This window comes from Lepidothrix coronata, unplaced genomic scaffold (genome assembly GCF_001604755.1).
Source record: "Lepidothrix coronata isolate B3197 unplaced genomic scaffold, Lepidothrix_coronata-1.0 Scaffold99, whole genome shotgun sequence".
Lineage (NCBI taxonomy): Eukaryota > Metazoa > Chordata > Aves > Passeriformes > Pipridae > Lepidothrix > Lepidothrix coronata.
The window spans coordinates 3,700,264-3,719,862 of NW_016690279.1; the positions used below are offsets into that span (position 1 = coordinate 3,700,264).

A 19,599-nucleotide genomic window follows, 5' to 3' on the forward strand; every position below is an offset into this window, starting at 1 on the left:
ACAGTGTCTGCTCTGAGTCGCCCCGTTAAGTCGTCAACTGACTTCAACAGCTCTGCCCATCTCCTGCGGTGCCTCCCGCCCCGCCCTCAGCAGAGCCGCTGCTCCTGCAGCTCCCTGAAGCCAGGGAACCTGTGTTCTCCTCGGTGGAGAGCTCGGCATCATACCCCCTCCGTAAGGGGGTCGGCAGGGCTGGGATGTGACTTTGGGAAAAGGTTAAAGGGTGAGACAATGTCTTGTGCCCATGATGACTGGAGCATTTGGGGCTGGGGCTGGGGATCCTGGCATCGAAGATGCTGCAATTGCCCCTCTCATGCCAGAGCTCTGATGTCTGACCATGGAGAAATATTTCCAAGCTGGGGGGGAAAGACCTGTAGCTGCTCCATTTGTGGTCGGCTGAGCCAAAGTGCTGGGCAGCAGCCACAGACAGGGTCTGTAAGGGCACTGCAGCCTGGGGTGAGGGAGGGTGGGGCTGGTGATGGCATCACGGGCATTTTGGGCCAGGTGAGCCGCTGGCTTGGTGCTGGCATTGCTCCAGGTTTGGAACTTCAGTTGCCACAGACAGCTCTGGCACTGGGCCAGCAACTTGAGCAAGATGACTCGGTGCTGTGCAGGGTTCCTGGGATGGAGGGGTTTGGAGCCGGCATAAAGGGGGGCTTGTTCCCAGCCCTAGGCAGCTGCCTGCCAGGCCAGGCGGTGCAGGGAATGGGCAGCCTCTCCTCTGGGAGGAGAAGTGGCTTTTTAAGGAAAAGCAGACTGTTTTTCCACCTGGCCCCACAGGAAGGCCCGGTGTGCTCTGATGTTGCAGCCACAGGGTAGACACAGCCCTGTGAGGTTGAGGCATCCTCTGTTCATGGGGCAGGGGGAGGGATGTTCCAGCGGTGTCGGACACAGTCCCAGGCTCTGGCTCACTGCTCACAGCACATGCCGAGCCAGAGGCTGTTCCCGAAAAGTGCAGAGCCTGGACCAGCATGGCCTGAAGGGACAGGCCAGCAGCTGATAACCAGCTTCTCTGGGGAGTCCTGGGGCAAGGTATCCCATCCCTCTTCTAGGGGGCGTTCAGGAGGAATTTGTTATGTCACAATCTTTGTTCTTGGGCCAAGTCTGTGTTTTTATTCAAAAGAAACGAGAAAGAAAGAAGCTCTCGAAAGTCTCTTGGTTCATTTGGTGTCCAAGCTCAATGGGGGCAGGAGGGCTGGGGGCTTCCCTTGCAGGGCTCCCCAGAAAGCCCCTGGAAAATGGGTCCTGTGTCAGACAGCAGTGATATCTTCTGGGGAGTTGGATTCTCAGTTGTGCCAAGTCTTTCCCTGCTGGTGGCCCCTGGATGGCCACATGGCCAGTCCTCCTGCAGCAGGGTCCCACAGTGGTCATGGGTGGGCTGCAGTGCTGCAGGATGGGCTTGTGTCCAGTGCCAGGGCAGCCACGAGCCAAACACAATGTTTTGCAAACTGGTCTGGTGGTACCTGGTGCGAGCTGAATTCCAGCCTCTGGCTGTCATTTCCCAGCAGTTTGTTGGAACCCCCCCAGCCCTTCCTCCTCAGGGTGCCTCTTCCCCCAGGGCTCCACTCCCCGGTAATCCCTCACCACCTTCAGAGTGTGCAGGCTCCAACAGGTCTGCAGGGGGAAACAAGAGGGGTCTGTGCTCCCCAGTTGGTGCATAGCATGTTTGTGCTCCTCCATGAGTACACAGGTCCAGATTTCATGCCTGAAGCTGACGATTCCCCCAGGACTCACACGTGAGCCACACGTGGCCCCCGCTCAGGTCGCCTGTGCCCAGCTCTCCTGTCAGCAGCTTCCCAGGGGTGGGTGTCTGCCAAGCCCCTGGGCAAGCACTGGCACACTTTTATTTTCCATCCATCCCTTGGGATGCAGCACAGCTGGGATTTTGGAAAGCAGCTGGGTTGGCCTTGTCCTGGCCAGCTCAGATCAGGCTGAGTTACGTCCAGCCCTTGGAGTTTGACCCTTTGGCGTTACCCTTCAGCCTTCCTGTTTTCCTCTGGTATTGCTGGCTTCTTTGGTTTCCCATTTCTTACAGCAGTCCTGCAGCTCCCCAGAGCACCAGCAACCTTGGCTCAGTGATGGGTGAGACCTCTGTTTGCTCTGCAGGATCAGATAACAAAGGGGATAAAAAAGTGGACATCTCTCCTCGCAGTCACTTCCCAAAGCCAGGACAGAGCTGGTGGCTTTGTGCCACAGCTCAGCTCCCTCCTGCACCCAGGGCTGCCTTTATATTTACTTCCTGAAACCAGAACCGCTGCCCTGGCTGCCACCCGGGAGGACAAATCCAGGCATGATGGCATTCCTGCTGTGGCAGGGGCCAAATCCCTGTCCCGTGCTTCCAAACTCCAGTGGCTGTTTGAGGCCGAGCCCTGATGCCAGGGGCTGCCCGGACAGGAATGGACCCACAGCAGCTCCACTGGCAACCAGAGCTGCCGGGGGGCCCATATGGGGGGCTTTGGGATGTCCCACATGCTGTTGTCACTGCTTCTTTGCCTCATCACCCATCAGCCACGTTTCCTCCTTGCCTGGGACAGGGCACAGCTGTGGCACACTGTGGGAGTGTGGCAGCCCCAGTGACTCTTGCTCTTCCTATTCTTTCCTTCCTCTTTCCTCTGTCTCTCAGTTGAGCCCAGTGACCCTCCAGCCCCCGTAGTCTGTAGGGAAGGGCTTGATGGGAATCTGGCAGTGAGGAGGAGGAGGAGGAAGAGGAGGAGGAGGAGGAGGAGGAGGAGGAGGGGGAAGAAGAGTGCAGTGGATCGGAGCTCCTGGCTCAGTGCCAGCCTGGGTACCAGCTGCTCTGCTGGAGCAGGGTGTGAGGAGCCATGGGGGGATGGTTGCCCCAGGAACTGCCATGGGAATAAGAGGGTTGTCCCTGGGGCTGGGGTCTGTGCCTGACTCATGGGCCCTCCCCTTCTCCAGGCTTTTTCATCTTCTGCATCCATCATTTATGAACTTCTTTCCTTTGGAAAAAAGTATTCCTCGGGGCCTTGCAGGAGCTCCCCTCCAAGGCTTGCCTGACCACCATGCCCTGAGCCCCAGCACTGCTGGACCCCCACCAACCTGGACCCCTGCCAGCCCCTGACAAATGATTTTGCCATTTCATGGGGGGAAGGAGACATTGATTAACTCCTGTACTTGCCTTTCTGGAAAGGTTATGGTTTAATTGGTCAAACTTGGAGTCGTAAATCATGTGCTGAAGGATCAGCAGAGATAAGAAAATTTCTGCAGAATGTTGCAAAACACTTTTTGGTAGGCAGAATCCAGCTGTGCCCACCCAGCTGTGGGGGCTGAGAACAGCCAGTGTGCAGGGCTCTTCCATGAAAATGATTCACCCTCCAGCCAGGGGCCGGAAATTCCCCCTGTGTTATCAATTAATCTCAGGACTTGCAAAATATCCTTTTTTATTTTACTTTTGTAAAAAGAAAACAATAGGAAAGCCAGTGTTTGCTTTATTCAGAAGAATCATAATTCCATCTGGTTTGAAGAATGATTCAGCTTCTTACTGGGAAGTGCTATTCCCCCAACCTAAAAACTGTAATGGGGTTGGGATGCAGCAGATCAGCTCTCAGCAGAGCAGAAAATCCAGCGAGGGAACTGTCAGGCCTGTCTTAGAGTGATGCTGGAGGGAAAAGAGATTTTTGGCTCTTGTGATGTGCTGTGTGCCATCCAGGTGGGCATGGCTTGCACTGGCCACATGTGTGGGGATGGGGAGCGGGCATGTAAGGCTGGCACAGGGATGGGGACCAGGGACACGTCATAACAGGAAGAGCTGAAATGTCCTGGCTGGGTGACCCTGGTGCCATTCAGGACATGGCATTATTGGAGAATGGGACAAAGACTGCTGGCTCATCCAGGACATGCAGACGTGTTCAGGGTGTCTAAGACAATGACTTTCAAGCCAAAAAAGAATGGGGTGGACTCAGCAACCAGGATTTCAGTGGAGGAGGGACAGAAGTGCCAGTAGTGAAATCAGGGTTGAGCTGGGGAAGATGGAGTTCAAAAGAACTGAAAGAAGTAGTAAAGGGCAGACAATGGGCAGGACTGGGAGTGGTGACAGGCAGGAAGTTCTGTGACGGTGCAGGGCTGGGGTCGACCTTCCGACGGTTAATGATGCGTTAATGACCCAGACAGGAGGAGCACAGTGCCGCAGCCTCCAGAGAGGAGCTCAGCGGGGCTCGGCTTCGGGATCTGGCAAAAACAAGACTGAGGGGGGTATGAGTGATGCTCAGCCGGACTGGGATGGGCGAGTGCCCTTTGCCGAGGAGCAGCATCCTGCAGGGCGCGAGCCATGACCACACCGGGCTGGGAGGAGGAGAGTGTTTTTCTGGAACAGCCTCCACGGGAGAGATTGCTTCTCCTCCGATGTCTCTTGATTAGCTCATGCTGCCGCTGCCCAGGGGGCGGCCGGTCAGCTCCTGGCCCCGACAGCCGGGGTCCCGCCTGCCTTTGCCCGCTCCTGGGTGCCCAAACAGGCGGTGCATGGCAGGGGGGACGCGCCCACGGGGATGGGATCTCTGGGGAACCCAGGCTGCTTTGGACTGGGATCAGCAAGGTCGCACCCAGCTCGAATGGGTCCCCAAGGCTCCAGGGCAGTGCATTCCCAAAACAGAGTAGGGAGGCTGGGCAGGATGACACCATCCTCGACGTACTGGGAGGGGGAACCAGAGACTGAGGCACTTAACCCTTACAAAAGGGTCCTTTGAGCAGGAACAGGGTGCTGGCAGCAAGCAGGAGAGCCAGGCTGTGGGTGCAGCCCATGTTGGGGGCACAGGGGGCCTTCGTGGTGGCACTGGCTGCCTGTGGGCACTGGGCTGGGACGGTGGGAGCAGCTGGAGCCCAGGTGAGCAGCCCAGCACCTGGCTCTCAGCAGGACATGACTTCTTGCTCTTCTCCACGAGGAGCACCCCAGGTATTTCTCTTCAGGTTTATTAATGTTAATGGCATTAGTCCTGTGTTAATGAGCACACAAACACATCGATGGGGATCAGCTGGTGCAGGGGATGGTAAAACCACCCGGAGGAGTGGGGAGCACAGTCAATGGCAGGAACACCTCGGCACAGGTCTGCACTCCCCTGGGATGCTCCAGGCACAGCTGCTGACTGTGGGAACCTTCCCTGCTGCCCAAGATGAGGCTGGCACTGGTAAGGATAAAGGCACTTTATGGGAAGATTGCTACATGCCTGGTAGATTATTAACAAATCTCATGAGCTGCTGATGGGGTTACTGCCAATCCACAGCAGGGAGAGCACTAAGTATAGGGAACCAAAGATTCTGGGACTGAAGGTTGGGTAAGAGTCCCCAGCATCCCACTTCTGAGTGTGGGAAGTCCCATCCAGTTGGTGATTGAGACTTCCACAGCTGGACAGGAAGAGCCTCAACTGGAGGGACTGGTTACTTGGCATTTGCTTTAGCTAGACTCTCAGTGTGGTGGTTCTCCAGGTAAACAATCTGAGGGGGCTTTTCAGAGGGGCAGGGTGGTCTGGGACTCTGAAGATCCCGGGGCAAAGCCGAGCTCACTGCTGGGGATTCTTCCACGGAGTTCTGTGAGTCTGAGTCCTCAGAGGAGAAACTGCTCTGGCTGGAAACCTGAAAGTACTGGGCAGCTTCTGCTTGTGGCCCTGGTGGTGGGCCAGGTGTGCTGGGATCCGAGGCAGTCCCATGGGGCACAGCAGTGGGATGTGCCTGGTCAGCACCTGGAAAGCGCATCCAGGGAGGCAGCGTGAAGGGACGCCTCCGAGGGGGCTGGCTGCGCTCCGGGGTGAGGTGTCCTGCGGCTCCCAGGCTGGCTCCACTCTCGGGTTTGGGCAGGGGGGTGTCAGCAGAGACACGGTGGTGAGAGGTGCGGGCACCCTCAGGCCCCAGCTGACAGCAGGGCTGTGGGGAACTCGGCTCTGCACCCAGTGTGGGGCCAGGAGCGGAGTTGGCCCAGAGCTGTCCTGGCCCCTGGCGCTGTCCTGGCCCCTCAGGGCTGGGTTGTGGCTGCTCTGCCACCCCCTGACCCCCCAGCACTACTGGCTCGGGGCTGGCGGCTGCTTTGCAGACGGGGGCTTCTGTGTGAGGGGCTGCAGACTCTGGGCTGGGGGGGCTGGAGGAGCCTCCCTGCCTGTCGGCTTGCACTCCCCAGGCCTCCTGCAGCTCCGCCAGCATCTCCTCCAGGACCTGCCGGGTCTCCTGGTACCTGTGCCGTGCCTCTGTCCAGGCTGCCAACCCTTGGCTGCTCTGCATCCTGCGCACCTGAGCTTTCATCTCCTGCAGCTTCTCCAGGCCAAACTCCATCGAGAGCTTCTGGAAGGATCTCTGCAGGCACCTCAGTGCCTGGCCCTCCCCACGCTGTGCCTGGGCCGAGCACTGCCGGCAGTCCAGCTTCAGCCCCGTGACCTACAACAGGAGGTGAGAGCAGCTGGTTTTGTTTCCACCAGCAGCACCAGGTCCTGCAGGGGAAGACCCGCTGCACCCACCTTGTTGGAGAACTGGGCAAGCTCCTGCAGCAGCTCCCATTCTGCCTGCCGCCGCTCCAGCTGCTTGGAGAAGCTCATCAGCTTCGTCTGGAAAAGGGCTGCAGCCACCTGGAAGGCATCTGCCTCGGGAAATGTTGCGTCTCGGACCTCAGCCACTTCCCGGCACAGGGTCAGGCCGTGCTGGTAGCGAGCCTGCAGGGATGGCAGGAAGGAACAAGCTCCACATTTGGGAATGGTGCTGGCCTGGGATGTGTGTCCAGGGTGAGGCGCTGCAGGTCAGCACTCAGCATCACCATCACAGCTGGATGGGAAACACTTCTGGGCAAGTGAGAAGAAACAAAGGGAACAGAGATTCTCCAAACTTCTGCTCTGCCCTGGCTTGGCTCAAAATGCATTAAATGCACCTCCTGTTCCAGGTGGGATCACTGTGCCTTGTTCTCCCTGCGGTGTGTGTGACTAAAGGGCCTCCACACCCAGGGGAGTGGGAAGAACAGATCCTCATCACCATGTTATTTGTTGTCTGATAGATGCCCAGGCTCTGCAGGACAAGGGAGCTGCATACATGGAGTACAGCAGGGACTGGGGACAGCAGTCCCAGCCTAGCACACACTAAGGAATAGTGCAGGCACTCTCTCACTGGAGCAGGGCTGCCTAGAATCCCTGCAGTGTTAGGCTTGACAACTGCAGCTTGACAACTTCAGTGTGACCCGACAGCACAGGGACACCCACTTCTGCCCAGAAGCCTCATTCCGAACCCAGGGAACGTGTGTTACGGAAAAGCCTCTCCAAGCATACCGTGGCCTGGGCCAGGAACTCATTGAAGTGCTTGGCAGACCCCTGGCAGCTGTCGGGGCTCCACTCCTCGGTGCCCATCTCCTGCAGCCGCGCTGCTGCCTCCCCGTCCAGCCAGCACCCGAGCTGTGAGACAGTGGGACAGGGGTCAGGGGGTCAGGCAGGACTGGCCACGGCAGCAGTGTGGCCACGGCACCTCCCCTTCCTGCCCGGGCATCCCAGCCCAGGCACACCCACGCACAGTCACTCATAATGAACATCAAAGCTCAGGCTATCCTGCTGTTCTCCAGGCTTCCGTCATCATCGGAAACAAAGGAAACACGCCCAGAACACTCAGCCACGGAACACCAGAGAGGACAACTACAACTTGCAGCACTCCAGGAACGCCCAGCTCACCTTGCTAAACTCGGTCTCGAGTTCCCGGACCTTTCGGAGGAACTCCAGGCGCTCCAGGCAGCTGTTGGATTGGGACACCAGGTCATGAAGCTCTTCCTCCAGCTGACTGTACAGCCCCTCAGCCAACTCCATGCCAGTCCTGGTGGTTGGGAGGAGAGGGGCTGTCAGTGCTGGGTGCTGCTGGGTGGGCTCAGGGATGTGTGGGGTGGAGGGGAGCAGGTCTCTCAGTCAGCTCCTGACTCTGGTCCTGCACACATCTGGACAACTCCCCATCCCATGGAGCAATACAGAAGGCAGGGACCACAGGATGGGAAAGCATCATCTGTCAGTGCAGCCCAGCCCCGCGGAGGGAAGGGAGCAGGAGGGAGCAGTGGGATTAGTGCTGCCACTATGCACGGACAATAGACCAGTGTGGAATGGCTGGACCAGTGTGGCATCACCAGATGAGTCTCACCAGCAGCATCACCCGACAAGTGCGACATCACTGGATGAGTATGGAATGACCCGACTGTGGCACGGCTGGATGAGTAAGAGCATGGCTGGATTACGGCATCGCTGGATGAGTATGGCACGGCCAGACAAGTGCGACATCACCGGACGAGCACGGCATGGCCGGCCGAGTGCAGCACGGCCGGGACTTGGCCCCATCTAGTGGCTCTTCACAAGCCCAGCCCGAGGCATCGCAGCGCAGAGACGGATCCGTTCTGGCCTGAAGCAGGAGACCCTCCCAGGGATCTGGCACCTTCCCCAGTCAGGATGGGGGCCATACTGCTGTGCCAGATGCGTGCTCTGGTCTTGCAGAGCAGGAGGGAGCACGGCAACAGCTTGTGCTCATAGGGACTGAGCTGACCCTGGGGAGGTGGCTCTGTCAGCTGGCAGAAGCTGGGGGTCCCCACCACTGGCACCCCTGGACCAGTGAAGCCGCCCCCTCCTACCTGACGTGGTCGGAGGCACAGAGGCGGGCGGCCTCCCTGCGCAGCCTGGCCAGCACGAAGCCCCCCTCACGCTGCACCCGCACCAGCTGTGGGTCGCTCAGCACCTTCTGCATCAGCTCCTGGTGCCTCCTGATGCCCGCAGCTGCATCCTGCGGACAGAGGGTTGGACAGATGTCTTACCCGAGACCTCACCTGAGGCCTCAGCCAGCACAGGAGGGGTACCTGGGGCTGCATCCCAGGGATGAGCAGAGGGGACAGGGAACAGCCCCATGGCCAGGAGCAGCCAGTCTGGGAGTGGTCATGCCAAGTTTTGGGCAACCAGGGTGAAAAGTCGCTGTGGCTGCACTCCAGACAGGAACCTTGGAAATGTCCCCAAGCTGCGGTGCCACCATCCCTCTTACCCGTGTCCCTGCCAGTGTGTCGGTGCTCCGCAGTTCCTGGATGCAGCGCTGCAGCAACTCTGATGCCTGCCTGAGGCTGGCCGTGAAGGGATGCAGCTTCTGGGGGGGGGACACACAGTGGGTCAGTGGGAAAAGCTGCCCATGAGGAGGAAGAGGAGGAACAGTGCCAGGACAGAGCAGGGAATACTGTGAGGCACTGGGTTAAAGCTGAGGGGGAAGGGAGTGTGGAGACAGATGGGCAGCTGCAGGCAGGAGCAGGCAGCAAGGAGCTGCCCTCCTGTGCTCAGAGCTCTCCTTTTCCTTCCCCTCTCCCAGACCTTCCTGTTGCTTTTCCAGGGGTGTGTGTGGGACATGTAAGACGCGGTGGGGACAGAGGGGCATGGGGGAGGTGAGGCGATGGCTAATGGCGTGGTGACAGACACCTGGAAGAATTGAACCCACTCGCCGTGGCAGTAGGGGAAGGCACCATCCAGCTCCGGGGGCAGCTGGGAGCTGTCGACATGGCGGCCCAGAGCCTTCAGCGACGTCAGGGTCTCCACCTGCAGGCACAGGGCTCATGAGGCTGGTCCCTCCCCAGGCACATCCTGGAGTAGGGAATAACCCCCTCCTGCCCCAGCCCACGGGGCAGGGACAGGCTCACCAGCACCCCGGGCAGCCTCTCACGGTGGGCGACCAGCTCCTTCTCAGCCAGCAGCAGCACACTGTGGATGCAGCCCGGTGAGACGCTCTGTGGGAGGCAGGGAAGAGTCACCAGGGCAAACCCCACACTCAGCCCTCGGACTCGCTGTGGAGCCCATTTCCCAGTGAGCTCAGGCAACAGGCATTGGGAAATGGGCTCCACAGTGACAGCCCATTTTTCTGGCAGGGACACCTGCCCCAGGCACAGGCACGCAGAGCCCAGTGTACCTGGATGGAGCGGAGGGCCGAGAACAAGACGGGAGCGGGCGGCTGCTTCCTGGCATCCACCACGACCGTCAGCCCCACGTCCTTCGGTTCTCGCCTCTCGCCATTCCTCACTTCTCGCCTAGCGAGGGGAAACACAGCAGGAGCAGATGGCACTTGAAGTGTGGGTCCTCCCCTGGGGCAGGACCTGCTCAAAGCCCCCTCCCACACTCTGCACCCCCAGGCAGGCAGGAGCCCACAGCCACAAGTGGTGATCTTGTCCCTGTGGGATGCCCCAGCCAAAGGCTCAGAGCATGTGCCTCTGACAGGGGCACGGCCCAGGGTCCCTGGGGATCCGCCTAAACCAGAGTTTGAGGGATGTTGGGCATTCATCTACTTGGCCAAGGAGCCCCGAGCCAGGCAGTATCTAGGGATCACTGGTAGGTCCTGCTGGCCCTTACCTGGGGAGGGAGCAGAGGTAGAGTATGAGCCTCGCCAGCTCAGCAGTTGAGCACCACGCAGCCCCCCAGGCGCTGCCACTGGTGGTCACCAGAAGGAGGGCCCTGCCCAACCTGTCCGAGCTCCCTGCAGGAAAAGGGTGAGTGACCCCTCCGGCAGCCACCTGCCAGCCCTGAGCAACCCACAAGGGGCCAGGGCACCCACTGGTGCTGCCCCAGTTCAGCTCGGGGGCCTGCCATAGTGCAGCCCCTCTGGTCCTTCCAGAGGGGCAGAGCCAGCCTGGGGGGGCTCTGGACATGAACGCCTGGCATTCCAGAGTTTCAGGGGACGTTTTTCCTGAGAAAAAGGTGGAGTTTGTTACTGTTTTTTGGTTCTTGGGAAAAGGAAGGAGCCAAATGTTTAGTGTTTGGCAGCTAAAACTGAACAGCTTCACTAGAGAGGAATGGTGTGGGAGGGTTCGGGGCGGCTGGGACCAGGGCAGCTGCTCTGCTGCCTGCATTTATGTTTTTAATATTTTTGCCAAGCTGAAAGGAAATTTTCTGCTTGGGGGATTTCTGGCCTCCAGCAAAGCCCTGAAACCTTCCTCCAGAACACCCTCTCCAGCAGCCCGCCGTTTCCCTCTGGAGGCCTCTCCCGCCATCCCCTGGGATCGAGGTGCCGGCAGTACCTGGCAGGCAGACGATGCCAGAGCGGAGCAGCCCCGCGTGCAGGTCCAGCCAGGTCAGTGGCTCCCAGCCAGCAGGGCTGGTGCCAGGCACAGGAGGACCATTCTTACAGCTGGTGCTTTCCAGGGAGCGTTCCTCCACGGGGGCAGCGGCATTTGTACCTGTGCACAGGGATGGAGGAGGGAGGAGCTGGTGACATGCAATGAGGCAAAGGAATGCCAAAGCCCCAGCAGTGCCTGATCAAGTGCAGCAGCCCCACGGGACGGTACCTTTCCCAGCTGCCCTGGCTCTGCCCATCCTGGGTGAGTAGATGGCTGACATCTTCTTCCAGGCCCCCTCATGCTGGCTGGTGGCTCTTTCATCTGCAGGGGCTGCCCCGAGCCGAGCACCCTTCAGGAAGGAGAACTTGTGGCTGGAGCCTGAGGGGAGCCGGGGGCTGCCCCGCTGCGCCAACGCCTCCGCTGGCACCCTGGGAGTTGCTTGGCGGGGCTGGTGGCTGAGGAGCGTGGGGTTGCTGGCCCCCTTCCCATGCTGTGCAGAGGTCTCACAGTGGGCAGCAGGGGGCAAGTCGGGGCTGTAGCCATCTGGCTCCTCCAGGATGGCTGCCATCAGCCCGGGGCCGAAGCTCACCGGGTTCTGCAGTGCAGCCAGGTAGGAGTCACGGTGGCGGCACCTCGGGCCATGCAGCCCTGGCTCCTGGCTCAGCTTCCTCCCCAGGCATGGGCTGCAGGGACTCTCCTCTGAGCTCAGTGCCCCCCCACAGGGCCAGGCATCCGCCCCCAGTCCCCCATTTCCCCAGGGGAGCATCACCTCAGCCGCAGCCCCCATTGTCCCTGGTGGGCAGGTGGGCAGCAGGGGCCTGGTTAGGACATGCAGCTGCTCCTGGGATTGCTCCAGCAGGTTCACGTACTCCCCCTCCAGGTTCTGGCTGATGATCTCGCAGAGGCTGGGCACGGCCAGCATGGATGGCTTCTTCTGCAGCCCAGCCTGCTCCACCTTGATCAGTCCCGGGTATCGTCCCTGGCTCGACTTCCAAGAGGTGGCCTTGCAGCCTGGGATGGTGCCTGCAATGTTGCCATAGGGCACAGGGACATTTGCCGTGCTGTGGGGCACGGGCGTGCCGGGTCCTGCTGGCTCGGGTGCAGTCTGAGGAGCAGGTTCATGCCGGGCACCTGCGGGCACACCATCGGCTCCAGCCCTGGGCTTGTTGACGAACTCTGGCGTGGCAATCCGGCTCCACGGCAGTGGGGTAACGCCGTTCTCGGTGGCCACCAGGCAGGTGTGCAGGGGGTCCCCAGCCCAGCTGCTGTTCACCTCCTCCAGCCACGCCTCAGTGAAGAGCAGTGCGTGGGCGGCCTCGGGGACCGGCGTCTCCTCCACCGAGCGCAGGTCCAGGGAGAGGTGCTTGACGGTGACGCGCGCCGAGTGTTCCTCGCAGGGCTCCGCTTGCAGGTAGAAGTCCCCGGGGCGCAGCAGGAGGGGGTTGAGTGGTGCCAGGTGCACGACCACCTTCTCGTGCAGGCACAAGGGCCAGCCTTCATGGAGAAAGATGCGGTTAAAGTAGGGAGCCTGGGAGGGAGGAAGAACACAGCGCGTGAGCGAGCCCTGCCAGCCCCACGCCCTCCCAGCCGCCCCACGCGCTCTCGCTGCCCAGCTCTGCGCTTCCCGCTGTAGCGACAAGGGATCCCAGTGGCACAATGGATGTCCCTCAGCCAAGTCACCACAGCAGAGCTGTGCAAGCCCACCCTTATCCATGGCTATTCCCAGGGTGTGGAGTCTCCCCACGTACTTACGGGGGGAAAACCCCTGCTTGAGCCTCTCTAGGAACAAGACAAGGTGACCCCAGAGGGACTGTGTGTGCTGGTGCATTCCCAGGGAGCTGGGTGTGCATGGTCCCCTCTGTGGGGAGGGGATGGGACAGGGAGGGAGCCATGCAGGCAGGATGCATTAGGGCAAATTTCCCATGTCCAGGAGCAGGACTCAGGGGCACTGCAGTGGGGGCACAGGGGCTTACACAGGCTGCCTGCCGCAGGCGCTCGAAGAGCCGCTTGGCCGGGATGAGGAACTGGAGCAGGCAGCAGAGCCCATCACCCTGGTAGCTGGTCTCCAGCAGCCGAAACACCTGGCCCAGGACAGTCGGGGCTGTGGCTTCAAAGGGTGGGTAGAGGGCCTGGAGAGCACTCTGCACCGCTGCATCCAGCGACCTGGCATCCTGCTGCAGGGAGGAAAGTGTCACTGGTGGGAGAGCAGCCCCGCAGCAGGGATGCCATCCCCCCCCAACCTGGTGCCTCTGCCCACCATCCCACACTGCACTACACTGCTGCCAAGGCCCTGGGATGCCCACGCTAGCAATGCTGATGAGCTTAGGGGGCTGCAAACCTTCTTGGGCTGGAAATGGGAGGAACTGGGAGTGGAGCATAGTGAGCACAGCACAGGCGGGGTGTGCAGCATGGCAGGTCCATTTCCCAGTGATTAAGGAGCCCAGGATGAGCTCCCAAAGGCTGCCAGCCACCTTGCTCGGCCATCAGCCACGTGGAGGTGGAGGAGCCACAGCAGCCGAGGGGTTAAGCGGAGTCAGACCAGACAGAGCTTGGGGATGTGCTGGGCTCCTAAGTTCGCTGCAGGAATGCAGCAGATGGGAGGAAGGACAAACATCTGAAGATGGATAGGGTGTTTTGGTCCAGACTCATTGCTGAATTCGCCAAACTTGAAATTACTCCTGCAAGCATTTTCTGGGAAGCGTTCTGCTGTGTTGCAGCCCCCTGAGCTGCCCCAGACTGGGTGAGGACACTGGGTCTGTGCCACACGTGAACCAGCGGTTCCCAGTTCATTCTCCCAGTGCTGCAGGAGCTCTCGGCTGCTTGGACCCAGCTGGCACCGCTGCTACATGAGGGGAAGCCATCCCATGGCTCCTGTGATGCCCTGGCTGTGCTCCAGGCAGTATGAGGGTGACTCTGGCACACTTGCCAAAGGGACCCCATTGGTGAGTTGGGAAGAGGAGCATCCTCCAAGCATCTGGGTCCGGCACTTCAAGCAGCTGCAGTTCGCCATCAACCCTGTGCTCCTGTGAGGGCACCTGGGAAGTCCGGTGGAATTAGCTGAAGGTGGGATTAGCTCAAGGTGAGCATTAGTTTCAGGCAACTAATCCCTGGTTCAGGAGCCCATGCAGAGACAAAGGGGCCCTGGCTAATTCAGCTTAATTAGCTTTAATACGTTTTAGCTAAAGCACTTTGCAGTCATGCTTGGTTAATTCTTCTTGACTTTTTCTCCGTGTCTCCACGCAGGAATCTCTGCCCTTGCACCTGACAGGAGAAGCCACAGAGCCAGGCAGAGCAGGAGGAGAGCCAGTCTCTTCTCAGGGCCCTGATCTATTAGTGTGTTCCCTATCCAGGCTTTCTGCCACTGGACCTTTCTCCTCACGCTTGGTCTTACTATGCACAGTTCCCAGAAGGGACTGGAGACCTTTCTCTGGAAAATCTCTGCTGCAGGGCAAAGCACCCCACTCCATGTTGCTCCAGTGGAACCCTGGTGCAGCCACCTGATCCCCTGTGCCAAGCCCAACCAGGCACCCACCACCCCTCTGTCCAGCACTGCTGAGCTCAGCTTCTTCCCCATCCCAACACCGAGGTGAGGAGCCACCATCTGCAACAGCACAGGGGCATCCATCCACCTCCAAATGCTGCCATGAGAAATGAGCCAGCACTGCCCACCCTGCCTTCGACAGTCTTTTAAATCCTTCCAGGGATGGTGATGACTCCACCAGCGCCTGGGCAGTCTTTGCCAGAGCTTGACAGCCCTTTCAGTGAAGAAGTTTTTCCTAGTATCCAATCTAAACCTCCCCTGGCGCCACTTGAGGCTGTTTCCTTTCCCCCTATCACCCAGGACTTCATCCAGCGGCAGGGACCGTGTGAGCCAATGTCAGGAGAGAACCAGGGACTGATGGAGGCACCAGACACAGGACGGGTTGTGCTGGGGAATATTTTGGCCTGGAATGACTGACTAAAAATGTTTTCATGGAATGTCACAAAGCACTTTGTCACTGGGGGAGGCTTTTGGGGTAACCATGGTGCAGCAGCTCTGCGTTCGTGGGCGAAGCCGCATCCGGGCCGGACAGGAGCCCGTAGGAATCCAAAAGCAGCCAGTTATCCCAGTCCCTCCACCCGCTGCGAGGGAGCGGAGCTGGAACAAAGGCATTAGGGAGCATAAGGAGATTTACATTTGCAAAGCTATTTCCATTTTAATAAGCCAAAGTGCTGTTAAATAGAGATTGATATTTCTCCCCAAATACCCATATTTTTAAAGTGGTTTACATCAACAAGTCAGGCTGGGCTTTGGGGTTTTGGTGCGGTGAAGTTGTTTAACCCGTGCCCAAAGCCACAGGGTGACTCAGCTCCAGCTCCTTTCTCCCCCCTGCTCAGGAAGGAGCGAGGTTTGAGCCTGGGACCAGTCCTGAATACCAATTCCTCTCTCTCTCCAGCAGCTCTTGCTGTCACCGACTTTGGCAGGACGAGATGCAAGCGCCCAGCCCGGCCTGGCAGAGCGGGATCTCTCTCAGCACATAGCCCGGGGCAACGGCACGTGCCGGCTGCGGTGACGAGCCAGTCGGCCCCGGGAGAGTCTGCTGAGCGTCCCCCCCACTGGCACAACTCACGCAGCAGCACCCACTCGCTGCACTCCACCCCCCGACAAACTTTGCAGGGAAGTTAAACATCGCGGGATGCAGCCCCGCACACACCTGCCCAAGGGGCCACGGCCACGGCCACCTCCACACCTGATCTCCAACCTCGCACTGATCTCCAGCCTCGCACTGACCTTCATCTTTGCACGCACCTCCACCTTCACACCCACCTCCCTCCACCTTCACACCCACTCACCTCCACCTTCACACTTGCCTTCGCACCCACCTTCACCTTCACATCCACCTCTGCCTTTGCACCTCCTCCCACCTTCGCTCCCGACCTCCCTCAGCTGTCGCTCCCGGTGCCCACCCCGTGCCCCCCCGGTGCCCGCGGGGCCGGCAGCCACGGGGAGGGGCAGCGGCAGGGAGAGGGATGCCCCAGGAAATTACCATGTTTCCTAGGAAGTGGCGGAGGGGCCGGGGGCCGCGGCACCGGCCGTCCCGTCCCTCCTCCTCCTCGCCGGGGCTCTCCGGCCCGGGGCTCCCGGCCGGTCCCCGCTCCGCGGGCGGCTCTTCCCGGCGCCGGCGCCTCCGGAGCCGCGGGCGGGGGCGGGCAGCCCCGGCCCCCCCGGCCCCCTCCGCCCGCCGCGCCTCTTCTGGGGGAAAAAAAGAAGAAAAAAAAAAAAAAGAAGGATAAAGAAAGAAAAGACTAAGAAAGAGCGAGCGGGGCGGGGCGGGGGAGGGGAGGGAGGGGGCTGGCGAGGACGGCCCGGGGAGGGCGGNGTCCTGCTGGCTCGGGTGCAGTCTGAGGAGCAGGTTCATGCCGGGCACCTGCGGGCACACCATCGGCTCCAGCCCTGGGCTTGTTGACGAACTCTGGCGTGGCAATCCGGCTCCACGGCAGTGGGGTAACGCCGTTCTCGGTGGCCACCAGGCAGGTGTGCAGGGGGTCCCCAGCCCAGCTGCTGTTCACCTCCTCCAGCCACGCCTCAGTGAAGAGCAGTGCGTGGGCGGCCTCGGGGACCGGCGTCTCCTCCACCGAGCGCAGGTCCAGGGAGAGGTGCTTGACGGTGACGCGCGCCGAGTGTTCCTCGCAGGGCTCCGCTTGCAGGTAGAAGTCCCCGGGGCGCAGCAGGAGGGGGTTGAGTGGTGCCAGGTGCACGACCACCTTCTCGTGCAGGCACAAGGGCCAGCCTTCATGGAGAAAGATGCGGTTAAAGTAGGGAGCCTGGGAGGGAGGAAGAACACAGCGCGTGAGCGAGCCCTGCCAGCCCCACGCCCTCCCAGCCGCCCCACGCGCTCTCGCTGCCCAGCTCTGCGCTTCCCGCTGTAGCGACAAGGGATCCCAGTGGCACAATGGATGTCCCTCAGCCAAGTCACCACAGCAGAGCTGTGCAAGCCCACCCTTATCCATGGCTATTCCCAGGGTGTGGAGTCTCCCCACGTACTTACGGGGGGAAAACCCCTGCTTGAGCCTCTCTAGGAACAAGACAAGGTGACCCCAGAGGGACTGTGTGTGCTGGTGCATTCCCAGGGAGCTGGGTGTGCATGGTCCCCTCTGTGGGGAGGGGATGGGACAGGGAGGGAGCCATGCAGGCAGGATGCATTAGGGCAAATTTCCCATGTCCAGGAGCAGGACTCAGGGGCACTGCAGTGGGGGCACAGGGGCTTACACAGGCTGCCTGCCGCAGGCGCTCGAAGAGCCGCTTGGCCGGGATGAGGAACTGGAGCAGGCAGCAGAGCCCATCACCCTGGTAGCTGGTCTCCAGCAGCCGAAACACCTGGCCCAGGACAGTCGGGGCTGTGGCTTCAAAGGGTGGGTAGAGGGCCTGGAGAGCACTCTGCACCGCTGCATCCAGCGACCTGGCATCCTGCTGCAGGGAGGAAAGTGTCACTGGTGGGAGAGCAGCCCCGCAGCAGGGATGCCATCCCCCCCCAACCTGGTGCCTCTGCCCACCATCCCACACTGCACTACACTGCTGCCAAGGCCCTGGGATGCCCACGCTAGCAATGCTGATGAGCTTAGGGGGCTGCAAACCTTCTTGGGCTGGAAATGGGAGGAACTGGGAGTGGAGCATAGTGAGCACAGCACAGGCGGGGTGTGCAGCATGGCAGGTCCATTTCCCAGTGATTAAGGAGCCCAGGATGAGCTCCCAAAGGCTGCCAGCCACCTTGCTCGGCCATCAGCCACGTGGAGGTGGAGGAGCCACAGCAGCCGAGGGGTTAAGCGGAGTCAGACCAGACAGAGCTTGGGGATGTGCTGGGCTCCTAAGTTCGCTGCAGGAATGCAGCAGATGGGAGGAAGGACAAACATCTGAAGATGGATAGGGTGTTTTGGTCCAGACTCATTGCTGAATTCGCCAAACTTGAAATTACTCCTGCAAGCATTTTCTGGGAAGCGTTCTGCTGTGTTGCAGCCCCCTGAGCTGCCCCAGACTGGGTGAGGACACTGGGTCTGTGCCACACGTGAACCAGCGGTTCCCAGTTCATTCTCCCAGTGCTGCAGGAGCTCTCGGCTGCTTGGACCCAGCTGGCACCGCTGCTACATGAGGGGAAGCCATCCCATGGCTCCTGTGATGCCCTGGCTGTGCTCCAGGCAGTATGAGGGTGACTCTGGCACACTTGCCAAAGGGACCCCATTGGTGAGTTGGGAAGAGGAGCATCCTCCAAGCATCTGGGTCCGGCACTTCAAGCAGCTGCAGTTCGCCATCAACCCTGTGCTCCTGTGAGGGCACCTGGGAAGTCCGGTGGAATTAGCTGAAGGTGGGATTAGCTCAAGGTGAGCATTAGTTTCAGGCAACTAATCCCTGGTTCAGGAGCCCATGCAGAGACAAAGGGGCCCTGGCTAATTCAGCTTAATTAGCTTTAATACGTTTTAGCTAAAGCACTTTGCAGTCATGCTTGGTTAATTCTTCTTGACTTTTTCTCCGTGTCTCCACGCAGGAATCTCTGCCCTTGCACCTGACAGGAGAAGCCACAGAGCCAGGCAGAGCAGGAGGAGAGCCAGTCTCTTCTCAGGGCCCTGATCTATTAGTGTGTTCCCTATCCAGGCTTTCTGCCACTGGACCTTTCTCCTCACGCTTGGTCTTACTATGCACAGTTCCCAGAAGGGACTGGAGACCTTTCTCTGGAAAATCTCTGCTGCAGGGCAAAGCACCCCACTCCATGTTGCTCCAGTGGAACCCTGGTGCAGCCACCTGATCCCCTGTGCCAAGCCCAACCAGGCACCCACCACCCCTCTGTCCAGCACTGCTGAGCTCAGCTTCTTCCCCATCCCAACACCGAGGTGAGGAGCCACCATCTGCAACAGCACAGGGGGATCCATCCACCTCCAAATGCTGCCATGAGAAATGAGCCAGCACTGCCCACCCTGCCTTCGACAGTCTTTTAAATCCTTCCAGGGATGGTGATGACTCCACCAGCGCCTGGGCAGTCTTTGCCAGAGCTTGACAGCCCTTTCAGTGAAGAAGTTTTTCCTAGTATCCAATCTAAACCTCCCCTGGCGCCACTTGAGGCTGTTTCCTTTCCCCCTATCACCCAGGACTTCATCCAGCGGCAGGGACCGTGTGAGCCAATGTCAGGAGAGAACCAGGGACTGATGGAGGCACCAGACACAGGACGGGTTGTGCTGGGGAATATTTTGGCCTGGAATGACTGACTAAAAATGTTTTCATGGAATGTCACAAAGCACTTTGTCACTGGGGGAGGCTTTTGGGGTAACCATGGTGCAGCAGCTCTGCGTTCGTGGGCGAAGCCGCATCCGGGCCGGACAGGAGCCCGTAGGAATCCAAAAGCAGCCAGTTATCCCAGTCCCTCCACCCGCTGCGAGGGAGCGGAGCTGGAACAAAGGCATTAGGGAGCATAAGGAGATTTACATTTGCAAAGCTATTTCCATTTTAATAAGCCAAAGTGCTGTTAAATAGAGATTGATATTTCTCCCCAAATACCCATATTTTTAAAGTGGTTTACATCAACAAGTCAGGCTGGGCTTTGGGG

The 19,599-nt window shown here is 59.7% G+C and overlaps 1 protein-coding gene across 1 annotated transcript; it reads right to left on the minus strand.

The window, feature by feature from the left end:
* Positions 1–4,909: 4,909 nt before the first annotated feature.
* On the minus strand, positions 4,910–16,148 carry KIAA1755 (KIAA1755 ortholog). Its single transcript, XM_017822554.1, has 14 exons — positions 16,054–16,148; positions 13,000–13,200; positions 11,255–12,554; positions 10,988–11,146; positions 10,323–10,446; positions 9,886–10,003; positions 9,620–9,706; positions 9,402–9,518; positions 8,980–9,078; positions 8,579–8,727; positions 7,644–7,782; positions 7,251–7,373; positions 6,456–6,647; positions 4,910–6,375 (listed from the first exon to the last, which is right to left on the minus strand). The coding sequence occupies exons 1-14, from the start codon at positions 16,054–16,056 to the stop codon at positions 5,389–5,391; spliced, it is 3,798 nt and encodes a 1,265-aa protein (XP_017678043.1). The 5' UTR covers positions 16,057–16,148; the 3' UTR covers positions 4,910–5,388.
* Positions 16,149–19,599: the final 3,451 nt, after the last annotated feature.